General features: G+C 33.9%; 1 protein-coding gene across 1 annotated transcript in view; it reads right to left on the bottom strand.

Moving 5' to 3' along the window:
• Positions 1–17,513, bottom strand: part of FCHO2 (FCH and mu domain containing endocytic adaptor 2) — a 147,402-nt gene that overhangs the window by 29,622 nt on the left and 100,267 nt on the right. The window contains 8 exon segments of the mRNA XM_059416377.1: positions 519–622; positions 3,976–4,070; positions 6,456–6,498; positions 8,850–8,874; positions 9,341–9,352; positions 10,783–10,958; positions 11,238–11,295; positions 17,442–17,466. Of these exon segments, the coding sequence (XP_059272360.1) occupies positions 519–622; positions 3,976–4,070; positions 6,456–6,498; positions 8,850–8,874; positions 9,341–9,352; positions 10,783–10,958; positions 11,238–11,295; positions 17,442–17,466 (538 nt within the window).

Below are 17,513 nucleotides of genomic sequence, written 5' to 3'. Positions count from 1 at the left end.
CAGCTCACTCTGAATATTACTTGTAGATCTCCTTTAATTATCTGACAACTTTTGTAGGCTGATGCTTTTTTCTAGAAGCAACATGTACTTTGACAAGTCAATTAAGTGACCTGAACAAACACTAGTTTCTTTATGTATAAAACAAAGCTGCCAATATACTTCTAAGTCCCAAGAACAGCCACCATTTCTTCCTTAGCATTTGACTTAAAGAAGAATTCTATGAGTATTGCTTCTTAAATGCGAAAGAATGGATACTGAATGGTATTTTTATTATATGCTTTCTCAGGAATCTCATTTCCTCCTGAACAATGTCTTACTCCATGCATATGATCACTGAGATAATATGAAGGAGTAAAGGAAATGTTGGCTGGAGAAACTTTTCTATAGTTCTCAAGACTCCAGTAGATAATTCCAAGTGCTTAACTGTAATGGGGCATATAGAAAAAATATTTGCATCTTACATCAAACAGTTATAATTTAAAAAAACAAAAAAAACAAAAAACCACCTGAGTACATACTATTTCATTAATCCCACTGAGTTTGCCTGAAGTAAGCTTTGGTCTGGAAGCAGGCCTTGGAGGTGGGACAATGGTGCCTACAGAAAGAGGAGTTGTGGGCCGGGCTGGTAAGGGGAAAAAGAGAATTTGAAGAAAATCATTAGTATATAGCAATCCTTACATAAAGACATTCTATCATAGAGGAACTCTTAGAGGAGTCAAAGCTCATTTTCAGGAGTTTTTAAATACTTCTATAATTATAGATATTTGTTGAAATACTGGGAATCTAGCAAATAAGCTTTTCTTGAGCTAACAATATTCCTGGAAAACACACACACACACACACACACATACACACACTTACACACACACACATTAACTGATCAGTTCATGTGTCACAGCAACTTATTCCTGTTTTAATTCTTTACACACATTAAAAAATAAAATCTGATGAATCTAGAGAGAATAAACCAACTGAAATCTAAGGTCTATAGTTTATTGGCAGTATATCTACTGACAGACAGTAATGTAAGACCAAGTCTTACTTGAAATAACACTTTCAAAGTAGTAACTTGAAGTCTAAATAAAACACTTACCTTAATTAAAAGTCACATTACAAGTTGAATTACATTGCAAAGTATCTGGTGATAATTAAAAGTATTAAAAATATCCTACTTATAAAAAAAATACCCCCAAATCACTACAGTTAATTTTTGGTAAGAAAACAGCTTATAGAACTCCTAAATAATAATGTTCACTGCTCCTAAATTCTACATAAATTAAATGTTCAGATTTTCAATGCCATCTGCAAGTTCTGCCACTTTATAAATCAGACATTAACCTGAGTATTCCTAATTAATGAAATTCAAATGTACATCATCAAAAGTCACAAATGTATTAGCATAAAACAAGAGTGAAGAACGGAAGCAAATTTAAATCATCTTTTTTCTTTTTTTTTAAGATTTTGTCAGAGAGAAAGGGACTCAGACGGACTCCAAACAAACTTAGCCTGGTAGAACTGTTAAGGTTCAGCTCTTTCAAATAATTACAATTTGCTTTTTCAAATTCCAAATACATGCTGGTTTCAAGTAAAGACTCAATTACTATACACTCAAACAAATCCATGTGAGACACAGAGTTTCTGTTGCGCTCTTTCAAGTTCCTTAAGTTGAAGGAAGGGAAAGCAGTTGAACACCAGAAGCAACAAGAAAATCAAACAAAACTGAATCTATGTAGCCAGAGAGTTTTCTTGTTTCAGGTTAATGTTATTTTAATCACTCAAAATTAGAAAAATGTAGTAATACAATTTCCAAAAAAATCACAAGTCTAAACTTTCTATTACCAAGGAAAATAAGTATGAGCATTAAGAAACTTAAAAAACATACGGGTAAAATTGAAGGTCCAAAATGTATATATAAGCCATAATTATTCCTGTTTTCTCAGAGGAACAAAAGCTAACTCTAACAGTTGGTAAAAGTATAAACACTGATATATAAATAAAACCCTCCTATGACAAGTCTTACTGTAGACCATTTGTTCTGTTCATGAATTAACTGACCACTTGTGATCTGCAAAAATCCCTTAAAATTATCTTTTGGAAAATATTACCCTAGTTTTTTATATTAATGCCAACACTGACTTACTCTGCCTTACTTTATCACTAGCCAGTCAGGCACTCTGCTGAGTAACACAGTACTAACACCTTTACACCCTGTCAAATCTTTTGAAATTTTTACCATCATCTCTTTTCAACATGACTGACATTCTCTGGAAGGTAAAATGATTTCATCATTTTTCAGACTGTATAGGAAGGTTTAAAAATGCTTACAAAAGTGAACTTAAAACATTTTGTTACTTTTTATTTCCTAGTTACCACACATCAAATGGCCACTGAACAAAAAGGAATCATTTTTAACCTGAAGTTAAAAGTGATAGGGGTAAAACGTCCTTGAGACAGTTACCAAGAGGAAAAGCAGTATGTTTTTTGAAAAGGAAGAGACTGTGCTGAAAAGGAGTAAGAAACTAAGGGCAGTTAGGAAGGAATCTCTGTATAACTAAAGCCATTGTGATACCAATGTGAAAATTTTTATTCAATATTTTGAAAAAACAATTCATAAAAAATACATTAACAAAACTGAAAAACACTACTTAGAAGGCTCTTCATTCTAAATACAAAACATCATTCTGACATTTTCACTAAACAAAAAAGAGACTATAATGACAACTTCGGTTTTTCCTGTATACTTACAACTCAACTTTCAACTTTTCCTTATACAGTCTATTCAAATATTAAATATAGACCATTTCCTTCAAAATTCCAAACTAGAATTAAGGTTGCCTAACAATCCATTTTACAATTTCTTTTAAAAATTGGTTTATAAACAGAATAGTAAAATGTTTTGGTATGGCTTATAGTTTAGTTAATATGTCAGAGTGCAATGAAAAGAATGAAGACTTGAAAATTAGTAAGACCCAGGTTTGAATCAATGCTTCTTCATTTCATATAAAATGATCTCAGAGAAGTTCCTGATCATCTCTGAACTTTACTTTTTTTTTTAATCTATAAAACAGGGACAATAAAATGGACTTCATGAAGTAGTTGATGAGGAGAAATTAAATAGAATATGTGTAACTCCTAGCAGAGCAATGTGGCAGGAACTCAATCAATTCACATTCTCTCCCCGACAATTCCCTCACTCACCTAACCCCAAATACTGAACAGCATTCCTAAAATCCCAGAGAAGGCTGAAGACCAGCTTAAAGTAGATTTTATTCTCTTGCTTTGAACAAGCAGAGGTTTTATTAACAAGCATTTTGATGCCTACTTGGATTGTTGGCTAGTGTGGGATTTTATATTTTGAAGAAAAGAGAAAATGAACATATTCCTGCCAAAACAACATCTAAAAAGCATTCAAGTTTCTTTGACACATTGCTTGGGAAGTGCTAAAACCTTTCTGGAAAGCAGTTTGGCAATAAATATCAATGGGTTTATCTAGAGACTCAAATGTTGTACTGATAAATTATAAGGGTACTATGACACGTTCACGAAATTCTATCCATGGATGTTCGTAATACTAGAAAACTGGATGCAACTCAAATATTTGATAAGAAAAGACGGATTACATTAATGCACATTTATACAGTGGAATTATCTAAGAACAGTGAGAATTATTTGGGCATTGAAAAGGGAATGATTCATGGCAATACAAAAATGAAAAAAAAAATGGTGTTCCATAAAATTCTGTTTAAGCCATAGGATCTTTCAGCTAAGTTAACCAGCATCAAATCACTTTATCTGGCAATATGAGAAGATAAGAATATTTTTGACCATTAAGTATAACACAAAAGTGATGAGTAAGTCAACCAGGAGAAAAGTAACTAATGAATCCCTCAGTTTAAATATATATAGATAGATAGATCTATATATATATATATATATATATATATATATATATACACACACACGCATATACATTACCTGATGATGATGACGAAGTTAATGAAGCTGAAGACGATGAATCAAGAGACGGTCCAAACAGGGGATCCCAAGCAAGTAAATCGCTGGTCCCTTTCCTGCCATAACATTTTAAAAATAAAGATTTTAACAAAGGAATATTTTATTAGTATAAAATTTAGTCATTTTTTTTTTAAAGATTTTATTTATTTATTTGACAGACAGAGATCACAAGTAGGCAGAGCGGCAGGCAGAGAGAGAGGAGGAAGCAAGGCTCCCCGCTGAGCAGAGAGCCTAATGTTGGGCTCAATCCCAAGACCCTGAGATCATGACCTGAGCCGAAGGCAGAGGCCTAACCCTCTGAGCCACCCAGGCACCCCTAGTCATTTATTTTTATCTCACAGAATTGTACAGCTAAATGCATAGCATTTAAAAGTTAGCTATTCTGTCAATGGATTGTGTGAAGAAACTTAACAAATACTGGTTTAAATTAAAACTTTTTTAAACTACTATAAGCAGAACCTCCAGTAACATGTAAAATTGGTAGGAGGCAGCAGAGAAGATTAATCTGCACCAATCACACCTTGTTATACTCTGGTTTTGGGGCTATAAGAATAGAAATCATTTCAGCTTTACAAAGAAAGAAAAGCAGTCCCCTGGAGCATAAATGAACTGCCCAAGGACACAAAGGTACTTAATTCTACAGTAGTGTCAGGTCTGCTCATTGAAACCTAGCACAAATCATACACAGAAAATCAGGCAGAAATTTTTATCAGAGTTAAGTACTTTTAAAAGAATCTTTTACTCTATTCCTTCATCTCTGAAACTGTCAAGTACAGAAGTAAGCCCAACAGCTTGATATAATCTTCAAAGGTCTGATTACTATAGTAGGTCACAGAAGGGCAGGACTTCTCCCTAGACAATCCACAGCCTGGGCCATTGAGGCAGTCTAGTGAAACGTTTGGATCATGTACATCTTTTTATGAGAGGTCATCAAGACTGTGGACAAAATCATCAAGAGCTCAACTTTCAAGTTTCAAAAATCTCAACATGCTATGTAACCAAAGAGTTCCCTCCAATGACCCCCTGAAATCTAATGGACTAATTTCTCTCAGGATTCAACTTTTAGCTCTTTATTTTAATAAAAACTTTTATATGAATGTTTCTTTCATTTTAGTCATAAGCTTTTAAAATGTCTAACCTCTAAAATCCTGAAGTACCTGAACTTTGCCACCACCTCTTAAATTACTTCCAGCTTTACTGAGCTATGACTGACAAGTAACATTTATATATATAAAGTGGTAAAAAGATTAATCCCATTAAAATAATATTTTAATGTCTCAAACTACATTATTTAATAGTGTTTTTAAATCTTAGAAAGCAGGCTCATTTCAGAGAAAATGGTACAATTACCTATAAGCATGTATCTAGTATCTCAACACGCACCTACATGAAAGCACACGGCATCTTATATATAAAACCTAAAATCATGATTGTGTAAGTTACTAAAAACAAAATTTTTAAAACACTGAACTTATCTTTAAAAATGATAAATGAATACCACCAATGTGTTCCATTAGTGCCTAGCTTTCAAAGTATCAAATAATTTTAAACTATCCATTTAATGAAGCCTACACTTTTACTTAAGCAGAAAAGAAATTAAAAGAATGTGTTCTTATTGACAGATACTGAAATGACAGAGGACCCATGAAACACTGGCTTAAAACATTTTTTTTTCTTTTTAAAAAGAGCTAGCTAGCCTTTTTAAGTTAACTGAGACATTTCCTTGTTTTGAAGTTCATGAAAAGGACAGTCTATTTTACATGACCACAGCCAAAACGGATAGAAGAAAGTGAGAAAATCCCCATGAGAATAACTAGTTGAAATGCAGACATGTATGAACTTGGGATCCCAGCTTTATTTAGAAGTAGCAAAGTCACCAAGGCCAAATACAACTGTATAAGGATTTTTTAAAAAAAATTATAAATAGTATCAAATGAGAATTCAAAACAACTAGAAACTCCACAGAGTGTCTGAAAGCTTAGAAAAGAGGATGATTACCAACACGCCAAATGAAACTGCAAAGATAATAAAACTCTCTAGGAAAAAAGGACAAAAGAATGATATTTAATTCTAAACACAGTAAAAGGGTAAGGATGAGCAGGTAGAGAACACAGGGTTTTTAGTGCAGTTGTACTCTGTATGACACCATAATGGTAGAGACACATGTCCTTACCCATTTGTCAAAACTCATATAGGATATACAAGAACAAGAATGAAAATGTAAACCACAGACTTTGGGTGACAATGATGCGTCAGTGCAGGTTCATCAATTCTAACAAATGTTACTCTCATGGGGATTCTGATAGTGAAGGAGGCTGGGCATATATGGGGGCAGTGAATATATATGCAAAACCTCTGCAGCTTGCCCTAAATTTTGCTATGAACCTAAAACTGCTCTAAAAATAGTCTATTTAAAAATAAAATTTAACTGTGAAACTTACTCATTGGAAGCAGCACATGGCTTTGATTTTGTTAACTCTTCACCTAATTAAAAAAACCAAAATATGAAAAAATTCATAATCTGAGATTTAAGTGTTAAGAGAAACACATAACTCTTTACTATGAACAATTTAAAAATTGTGGACTTGATAGCAGTTTCTTAAATTATGGAGAAAAGGAAAAATAAGACTTTAACAAGCTTTCTAACATGCTAAGAATATCACCTGAGAATATCAAAATAATAGCTGAATTTCTGATGTGTCCTCATTTCTTCTAACATCTTTGGTAAGAAATTACTTAAATCAATGAAACTATCATAGTCATGAGAATTAAACTGCTGTTCAGACCAGAGAAAGACAAGCTAGAATGATGAAAGTTAGAACATATATTGAAATACATAAGTATTGCTCAAGAACTGATGAATAATAAAAGCATTTTTCAGGTTCTAAGAATATTATTATTATATTGACCAAAAATAGTTATTCTTAAAGGATACTGTATCTTGAAAAAAATTTATAGGAACCTAGAGCAACAGTCTTTATAAGATAGGCTGTTTTGCTTCCTTTTTGCATTGGTAATGTGAATCATTTCATTAGCAACTGTACACAGAGTAAAGAGAATCAGTAATGTGTAAAAGTCAGGTCGGTTTGTATGCAAATTTCCCTGCACCTTAATGTCTTAGATCACCAACCAATAGCTGTTGAATGAAAACACACCAACATGGATAAGTGCAGCAAACTATGAGGAATACCACACTGTACAGGATGCCCCTTCATACCACACGGTCCCACTGAGGTCACTTTGGCCCTCTGTCTGGCCCAAAGTACCTATTGCACTGTTCACCTCAATGTTTCTGCAATCCGCCCTTATGTAAGTAACTGCATAAAAGCAGCCCACCTTCATCCTGATTTTCCTGGTATCCCTATATCAAGCTACTTATCATTTCTTTTTTAAAATTAAAATCTTGGGACGCCTGGGTGGCTCAGTTGGTTGGACGACTGCCTTTGGCTCAGGTCATGATCCCGGAGTCCCGGGATCGAGTCCCGCATCGGGCTCCCAGCTCCATGGGGAGTCTGCTTCTCCCTCTGACCTTCTCCTCGCTCATGCTCTCTCTCACTGTCTCTCTCTCTCAAATAAATAAATAAAATCTTTTAAAAAAAAATAAAAAATAAAATTAAAATCTTACTTTTCATTTGGTACTTATTATGCATTTAATAGGTCTTGTCTAGAATTTTTTTTTTAATTTGATTTGAAAGAGAGTTTGAAAGAGAGCATGGGGGGGGATGGGCAGAGGAACAGAGAAAAGCAGGTTCCCACCGTGCAGGGAGCCCAACCTGAGGCTTGATCCCAGGATCCTGAGATCATAACCTGAGCCAAAGGCAGATGCTTAGCCCAATGAGCCACACAGGTGCCCCTAACTGTGCTAGAATTTTTAATAGGATTGGTATTATGATCTTTATTCAGGCTTGTGTTTACAAAATTGCATAACTTTTGAGTAGGCTGCCTCAATTTTACTTTTTCCCACCTTTGCTATGTTTATTTTTTTTTTTAAAGATTTTATTTATTTATTTGACAGACAGAAATCACAAGTAGATGGAGAGGCAGGCAGAGAAAGAGAGAGGGAAGCAGGCTCCCTGCTGAGCAGAGAGCCCGATGCGGGGCTCGATCCCAGGACCCTGAGATCATGACCTGAGCCACCCAGGCGCCCCTCTTTGCTATGTTTAATGCATGATGCTGCAGAAGATGTCAGCATCCACCCAATTTTTTAGTATAATTAAGTTACTATACTAAAAAAAAAAAAAAACAAAAAAAAAACCAATGTAATACAAATACATAAAGCTAAAACTTGCTCATCTCATAATGCCTTCTGGCTCATGAGGCAGAGTTATGCCAGTTAAAACAGTTTTAAACTTTGTTAAAAAGAAGCTACTCTTTGGCTTTGTTGATTTCTGAAAAATGTTGTAGCCAAGTATTAAACTTGAAGGCATGTCTAAATGTTAAAAGAAATAATATACCTACTTTGTCTTCTGTTTAAAGTTAGTATCCTTCTAGTCTGTTGTTAACAGCTGTGATGAGAACAAACTATTTATTTCTCTAACTACATACATATGTAAGGCTACAATAAGCTTAGCAAACTGCCTGGTAATTTTTTTTTTTTAATTTTATTTATTTAACAGAGAGCGCATGCTCACGTGCACAAGAATGGGGAGCAGCAGAGGGAGAGGGAGAGGGATACACAGGCTTCCCAGTGAGCAGGGAGCCCAACCTGGGGCTCAATCACAGGACCCTGGAATCCCTGAGCCAAAGGCAGACGCTTAACCAACTGAGCCACCCAGATGCCCTTGCCTGATGCATTTTCATAGACACAAAATAACCAATTTAAATGTTAAACTCACTAGAAGAATTCCGATTCATCTGCACCTAAAACAGAAATTCAAACACTAAGCGTCATTAAACAAAGAATATGGTAATGAAATACTTGTTAAAAAAAATTTTTTTTTTATTTTTTAAAAAGTAGGTTTCATGCCCAACACAGTGTTTGAACTCAGGATGCTGAGATCAAGAGTTGCGTGCTCTAACAGACTGAGCCAGTCAGGCACCCTGACTTCATAAAATATTAATGGGGACCTAATTTTAAGTTGTTTTTAGTATATCTACTCAAAAATCACATTAAAAAAAACTTTCAGTGTTTTATAGTAAAAGATAATAATGTACCTTTAACATTCAATAAAATGTTTTAAAATATCAAAATGCTGGTATCTACAGCAAGATACTATAATCTACTAATTTAAAAAATTTAAAACAAATACTTTAAAAAATCAACATTCAAACATCAAAAGGTTTTCTTTTTAAGTCAGTAGGTAAAAATAAAAAATCTTGTACTTACTGGGCTGTGTCTCTAGTTGAACATAGAAAGAAAAAGAAAGACACAGTGTCCATTTTAGAATTTAACATATCTTATTTTCTTAGTTTCATAATTTGTCTATTCTTTGTCTATTTGTGATTCTTCTGAATCATACCTAAAATCTATACATCTTAAAACACCTGCAGAACATTGTTAGGGGACACGAGCTAGATAAGCAAACTGGCCAAGAAAATACACTTAAACTATCCTCTTTTCAAACCCAGTATTAATGATTAAAATTTTCTCATTATTTATTTTCTCAGTACAAAAGAGTATGTTCACCATCTTTTAAAAAATAGGAGAGAGAGAAAAGTACAAAGGACAAAATTTAAAACCATTAATGATTTCACTACCCAGAGCTAGGTGCTTAATGTTTTGGTATATATTCCCCTAGAATCGGGTTTTCTTTATTTACATTTATTTTTTAAATTAGTTAATGCTCTTACACAATAAAAAAAATTTAGTGGTCTCATAACTTCTTTTCATTTACATATATAATTAATATGATTAGATCTATATTGTAATAATTATATATAATAATCTGGGCACTAATCTTCATGTTAAAATAGCAATGATAGAATAAAACCTCACTTCAGAACTTTTTGGTAGAAAAAAAATTAAATGCTAAAAGTACATGACTGAGAGAAAAATACTTTTTCCCCAAATACATACAGGCTATCTAAAATACATATTAAATAACAATATAAAATGGGGAGAACTTTTATTCTCCATTATCAAGGAAAACAGGTCTAATATCAGTTATGATGAACATGTACAGATAGACTAAATTGTCATTTTAGGACATGCTTTTTTCCCCATAGTTTCACACTCCTTAGAGTATGACATCAATGGAAATATTAGTCACTGTGATTATTTTTTTTCTCCCTCATAAGCTTTTAAGTATGGCATATCAGAATCGAGGAATTAACCACAATCACTAAGAATTCTTATATTTGCCTTTTTTTATATAAAACATATGGGAAAACAACTAATGCAGTTACAAAAGCAGCAGACATATAATTTAATCTTTAAATCCTTCTTAATGGAATACCCATTTTCACATAAGGTTCATAAAATATGCATGAAAATCTTTAAAATTAAATGAGGAAAAGATTAATACTGCCAGTTCAAATTTCTGAAACATACAAACTGTTTATAAAATGGCAGAAATAGATTTTCTACATTTTTGTTTCCTTGTAAAACTTTCAAAGGGAAGCAAAACTAAGCCAAACTCAAGTTTATTTGCCAATATAAAAACTAAGAACTATATACCTCAATAAAAAGGAAGAAAAACTGTAAAGTATTTCCTTATCCAACATGCTTAACTATTGCTAAAATTAACCAGATGCAAGCAGATGAGTTAAAAAATAAATAAATAAAGGCTTCTATGTACAAAGTACGAACTTGCTCATTTTCTTACTTACAGATATTGCTGGGGAGAGAGTGATATTTCCTATGGACACTTTTAATTCATCCAAGGAAGCCATTGTGTGATGCGAGTTATTTGGATGCATGGGTTTGATCTGTATCCGATACTTCTTTGGTTCTTCATCTTCAGAATCAGAATCACTAGATGAGTAGAAATGGTTCTCTTTGGTATGTGAATATCAGTTAAAGAATTTAGTTTTTAAACTATCTTAATGCATAACCAGTTTTTCACATGTTTATAAAAAGGAATATAAACTTTTAAGAGGTCAGATGGACTTTAAGAAAAATAGAACTACTAACTTTCATTAGTAAAAACACATCAAATGAAAAATATGGAGTCACATTTTATTATAGTTAAAAACTGAAGTCTTTATTAAACAACAGAATATTGTGTTATAACTGTCTACTTATAGACACAATCCATAGGAATATCCAGATGATGAAAGGATATCATTCTGATTTGCTTCTGGTTTTATACTATAGCCTTCTTCATCTACATCAGGAATGTTCTATGGGAAAAAGAAGAAAAAGACTTACTGTAATGATGGCTCCAACTACAGAAATATAAAAGATTAGCAAAACAGCTTTACCTTTTACAGCAGCTACATCATTTATCAACAACAGGTTCATAAAATTAGTGACAGTGGGAAAGTTTATCTTTTTGGTTAAGTTAGCTTCAGCTCACACTCTGTACTTCACTTGTCTGAAAGAGAAAAGTACTACAAAATGAAAGGGCAGAAACACTAAAAGGAAGAAAACGGGTGCTCGGGCAGGAACACTGGCAGTTCTGTAACCAAATTTTCACCCAATTCTTCAAAGTGAAGAAATAAAAGCACAAGACTGTATGTGCCTGGAAATAAGAGATGATGAAATCAGAGGATTGGCAGGTTAAATAAACAAATATTTATTAAAAAAATACAGAACAACAACAAAAAAAAACAAAGATGACTAGGAAAATTAAAACTACACTAAAGTATGGTCTGTCACCCAGGAGACAGGCAAAAATTCAGAAGCTCAAAAATACACTCTGTTGGCAAAGCTGTGGGAAAATGTACTCTTATACTCTGCTGATATAAGTACAAAATAGAACAATCCCTACAGAGAGAAATTTACCATTATCTAACAAAAACAGATAGGTGTTTCTCTTCCACCCAGAAATTCAATTTCTAGAAATTTACCTTGAAGATACACCCCCAACAATTTAAACATACATATGCAACAAGTTTATTCACCAAAGATTATCTATAATTCAAAATTTCTGGAAAGCACCTAAATGTCCAAGCATATTTGAATAAACTATAGTACACAGAGAAAACAGAGTACTATTCAATTACTGAACTCATATGAAATGACTTCTAGGAAATACTGCTAACTAAAAAAAAGCCTAGAAGTAAGAAAGATGGGAGAATTTAAAAACACAGATATCTGCTTATCTTTATGGGAGGAAAAAGCCACTGGAAGGAGAAATCAGAATACAATGAAGTTGTATTGTACCTCCAAGAATTAATGATGAAGTAGAATGGATAAAGGATGCTATGTTAAGAGAATATTCCTATTTTTAGGAAATACACATTTAAGTAGTTGGCTTAAAGGGCCATAATGTACAGAACTTACCCTGAAATTGATCAGAAAAAATCTTATACACGCCTACATAAACACATGCATGTAAGGAGAATGAAACTGTTACAGCAAAGGTAATAAAAAGCTAAGGGTATACAAGCGTTTTTATTTGGAAATAACTTCTTTTTTTTAAGATTTTATTTATTTGAAAGAGAGACAGCGCAAGTGGAGGACAGGCAGAGGGAGAGGGACAAGCAGACCTCGCCCAGCCCCGCTCAGTGGGGAGGCCGATGTGGGGCTGAATCCCAGGGCCCTGAGATTATAACCTGAGCTGAAGGCAGATGCTTAACCGACTGAGTCCCGGAAATAACCTAACTTACAAAAAAATACAAGAATAAAACAATTACAAAAAGTTAAAAAAAAAAAAAAAGATCACCAAGAAATGCCAAGTGATCAGTGGAGTTGGAAAGCCAATATTCTTCTACTGGTAAAGTTTGCTGTTCTTCCTCCATTCACCTGCTAAAGCTCAGCAAAAGGAACATGAAGGATAATCTCACAGGCACAGCATAAAATCATGGAGAACTAAAACAGAATTTACATGGTTACAGCTTCCAATCTGAATAAAAAATCTACTGTAGCCAGCAGTGAGTTTAGCTAACAGGCTGGATTAAAATCTAGAAATGAAAATCTAATAGTAAAGAGCAGATTCCATATACTAAAAAGATGACAAGTATATATTTACATCCCTAGAACTGGAGTACTTTGAGTTCTATATATTGCCTGCTTATATGCAAATAATATTTAAAAATATTTAAAAAAATAAACTTTACCAAATGTGAATTCATTAAACATCAGAATTAAGGTTCCTTTTAAAAAATTTTTGATAGAGGTTTTTTGGGTTTTTTTTAAAGATTTTATTAACTTATTTGTCAGAGAGAGAGCAAGCGCACAAGCAGGCAGAGTGGCAGGCAGAGGTAGAGAAAGAAGCAGGTTCCCCGCCGAGCAAAGAGTCTGATGCAGGACTGGATCCCAGGACCCTGGAATCATGACCTGAGATGATGGCAGCAGCCACCCTGGCGTCCCAGAATTAAGGTTTTTATAAAATACCTGATTTTTATTCCCATTACCCTAGAACATACCAGATATTTAAGCCCCTAGAAATTCTAAGGATTTGCTGATACTACTTTTAAATTTGTTTACAGTGTATTATTTAGTACAATGCAATAATTTCAAATAATACTGAGCCATTTTCTATAGGGCTGAATAAGCTGCTTATGGATCAACCTCTTGTCTTGAATATTATAACTGTAAACTCTGGTCAAAAAAAAACTACCTGAAGGTACTAGAGAGTGAACTAGAGGAACCATTTAGAAAGTCACACAAAATTATATGCTAAAAGACTATAAATAGATCATAATGGCGTTCTTAAAAAGGTTCAAATAACCCACAGGGAAAACCGGAAAAAGAAAACAAAATGAAAAGCAAAACAAAACAAAACCAGGAAACAAAAAATAATATGACATACTTGGCCCTGATAGGTCAATAATTACGTTAAGTAGAAATTGTCCAAATGTAACAAAAGACAGATTGAAAGACGAGATTAAAAACATGACCCAACTAGATGCTATCTATATAGCATATAAGAAACTCACTTCATATATAACAACATAAATACGTTGAAAGGAAAATAATTTTAAAAATATACCATGTAAACATTTTTAAAAGGTTGGGGAGAGAGAGAATGACTGTCCTTCTGTTAAATAAAACAGACTTCAAAAAGAAAATTACCAGGGTCAAAGAAGGATACTGTATCCATACAAAAACCTATATATCTTCAAAGCAGCTTTTTCCTAATAGCCAAAAACTAGAAATAACTAAATGTCCTATAATAGGTAAGTGGTTGGGGCGCCTGGGTGGCTCAGTGGGTGAAGGCCTCTGCTTTCGGCTCAGGTAATGATCCCAGGTTCCTGGGATCGAGCCCCACATTGGGCTCTCTGCTCAGCGGGGAGCCTGCTTCCTCCTCTCTCTCTGCCTACCTCTAGGCCTACTTGTGATCTCTGTCAAATAAATAAGTAAAATCTTTAAAATATATATATATACTATAATAACAGTTATGTGAGGGGGTGCCTGGGTGGCTCAGTCAGTTAAGCACCTGGGTTTGCCTCAGGTCATGATTCCAGAGTGCTGGAACAGAGCCCTACATCATCTAGACTCCTCCCTCTCCCTCTGTTCCCCCCCCCAGCTCTCTAATAAATAAATAAAATCTTTCAAAAAAAAAAAGTTATCTGGATATGGTCTCTCAAAATATCTTATTTTACCGTACTCACCCTTCTTGTGATGATGTGATATAATAAAATACCTATATGATGAGATGACATGAGGTGAACCATGTAGTAGGCATTGTGATGTAGCGTTAGGCTACTAATGACCTTCTGATGATATATCAGAAGGAGGATCATCTGCTTCTGACCATGAGTTAACACCAACCATGGAAAGCGAAACCTCAGGGGTTGGGGGGGGGAATGACTACTGTGTGCATTTACCTTGGTCAATCACATACATATAGTTTGTGAATATAGCTGTAATGGTAAACCTCAAGCAGTAGGACTGGAGAGTCAAAAAAGAACATGCATTTCTTATTTGAGAAGACACTGCCAAACTACCTAGAAGACAGATTATATCAATTTACATTCCTACCAATATACCAAAACCTTTGCCAATATGATAGGTAAATATAGGAATTTCATTCTAATTTGCATCAGAATGAGACTACTATTCTGAACAACATTTCTTATGGTTATTTACCACTTCTATTTCTTTTTATGAAAAATAGCCTATTTTTTTTACCTTTTCTTTTTCTTTAAAGATTCCATCCATTTATTTGACAGACAGAGATCACAAGTAGGCAGAGAGGCAGGCAGAGGCAGGGGAGCAGGAAGCAGGCTCCCCGCTAAGCAGAGAGCCCAATGTGGGGCTTGATCCCAGGACCCTGGGATCATGACCTAAGCCGAAGGCAGAGGCTTTAACCCACTGAGCCACCCAGGTACTCCGAAAAATAGCCCATTTTTATAATGTTCTTTTTCTACTGGAACATTGCTCACCTTTGATAATGATTTGTATAACTCTACAAAGTAAAGTAGCCCCTTATTACATGTCTTGCAAATATATTCTGCCAATTTATCTTCACTGAATCAAATTCTTCTATTTTTTGTAATTTTAGATGTTTTCTTTCTACACAAATTTATCAATAATTTCTTATATGACGGGACGCCTGGGTGGCTCAGTTGGTTAAGCAGCTGCCTTCAGCTCAGGTCATGATCCCAGCGTCCTGGGATCGAGTCCCGCATCGGGCTCCTTACTCGTCAGGGAGCCTGCTTCTCCCTCTGCCTCTGCCTGCCATTCTGTCTGCCTGTGCTCGCTCTCTCTCGCTCTCTCTCTCTCTCTGATAAATAAATAAAATCTTAAAAAAAAAAAATAATTTCTTATATGGCATTAGCCTTATGCATCCTCTTTAAAAGTTCTTTTCTAATTCCTTTTCTAATTGTTCTGACTAGAAGCTCAAATTTGGTTAGTATTTTTTTTTAAAGATTTTATTTATTTATTTGTCAGAGAGAGAGGAGCGAGAGCAAGCACAGGCAGACAGAGTGGCAGGCAGAGGCAGAGGAAGAAACAGGCTCCCTGCCAAGCAAGGAGCCTGATGTGAGACACGATCCCAGGAGGCTAGGATCATGACCTGAGCCGAAGGCAGCTGTTTAACCAACTGAGCCACCCAGGCGTCCCCAAACTTGGTTAATATTGATCATTATAGAATAGTATCAATGAGCTAAGAGGATTACAAATGTTATATTTAAGGGAGTATATATAAAACAAGAAGTACTATTTAATTCAATACTGCAATCATCAAATAAATGCTACACATAAATAATTCCAAAATGAAATGCATGATGAATACTGAAGGAAATGTCAAACACATTTGTTAACTTTTTCATTAATTAGTAAGCCAAGTGTATCCAAAGAGACAATTGGTAAATTAAATGTAATTCTAAAACAGTGGCTAATTTTAACCCTAGAGCTCACTAGAAATCTAATTCTCTACTTTCACTTTACATTTATTAACAAACCATAAATTTCTTCTTTTTTTTTTCATTTAAAACAAAAGAAGTTTATTATCTTACAGTCCTAATTGTCAGAAGCCCAAAATAGTCTCATCAACTACCAAGGTGTCAGTAGGCCAGATTTTTATTTATTTATTTATTTATTTTTCCCATAGAAACTTCAGGAAAGAATATGTTTTCTTGTCTTTTTCAGCTTCTAAAAGCCACCTTCATATCGTGGCCTATTTAAGTTACATAAAACACACTATTTCACAAAATATCTTTATCCTGATACACCATTATGCTGTAAAAGATCAAAATGACGTGGGGCCAAAAGAAACAGTAATTATATAAGCAAGAACAAGCAAAGGAGACAGACAGCTTGACTCTACTACACTTAGCAACATAACCAGTCTAATGAACAATTTGAAAAATGTGTCTGTCTATATATTAGACTATTTTGTAAATCTACTCTCACACTGTAACTTATTTGGAGCTCCATTTAATGTCTTCCTCAATTACATACAAAGAAATATATTTAAATAAAAAATATAAGCAAAAGTTCTACAAGCAAAAAGCACAGAAAAATACTGACCATGATTGTTGTATTTTTTAAAACTGGTAATCTATTAAAATTCAATTACTGAATAGATAAAAATAACATTTTAATGATGAGGAACATTACTAAGAGCATCACATTTTAAAATAAAGTATACAGATCTGAGATCTGGCATATTTCCCAAGAAAAGGCAACATGGTATAGTACCACTCAAATTTTAAAAGTAAAATGTACTTTACAAAGGTAGGTAGAACTACTTTCTATTTAATAGGAAAGCATCTAGTAATATACAGCCAAAAATGCACCTGTAAAATAATTTTAATAGTAAATGTATAGTATTTTTCTTGGAAAGACTTGTTAACAACCCAACCGAAATATACTGGTTATTTCCTAATGAAAATAGCTAATATAGATGGTTTATATCAAAGTAAAATCAACTTACAAGTGAATCTGCATCAGGGCATTCCCTATTAAAATAAACAAAATATTAGAAACAATCAACTATTAGAATTAT

This window comes from Mustela nigripes, chromosome 12 (genome assembly GCF_022355385.1).
Source record: "Mustela nigripes isolate SB6536 chromosome 12, MUSNIG.SB6536, whole genome shotgun sequence".
Lineage (NCBI taxonomy): Eukaryota > Metazoa > Chordata > Mammalia > Carnivora > Mustelidae > Mustela > Mustela nigripes.
Note: the sequence above shows the minus strand (reverse complement) of the source record. Positions and strands in the feature narration are given on the sequence as shown.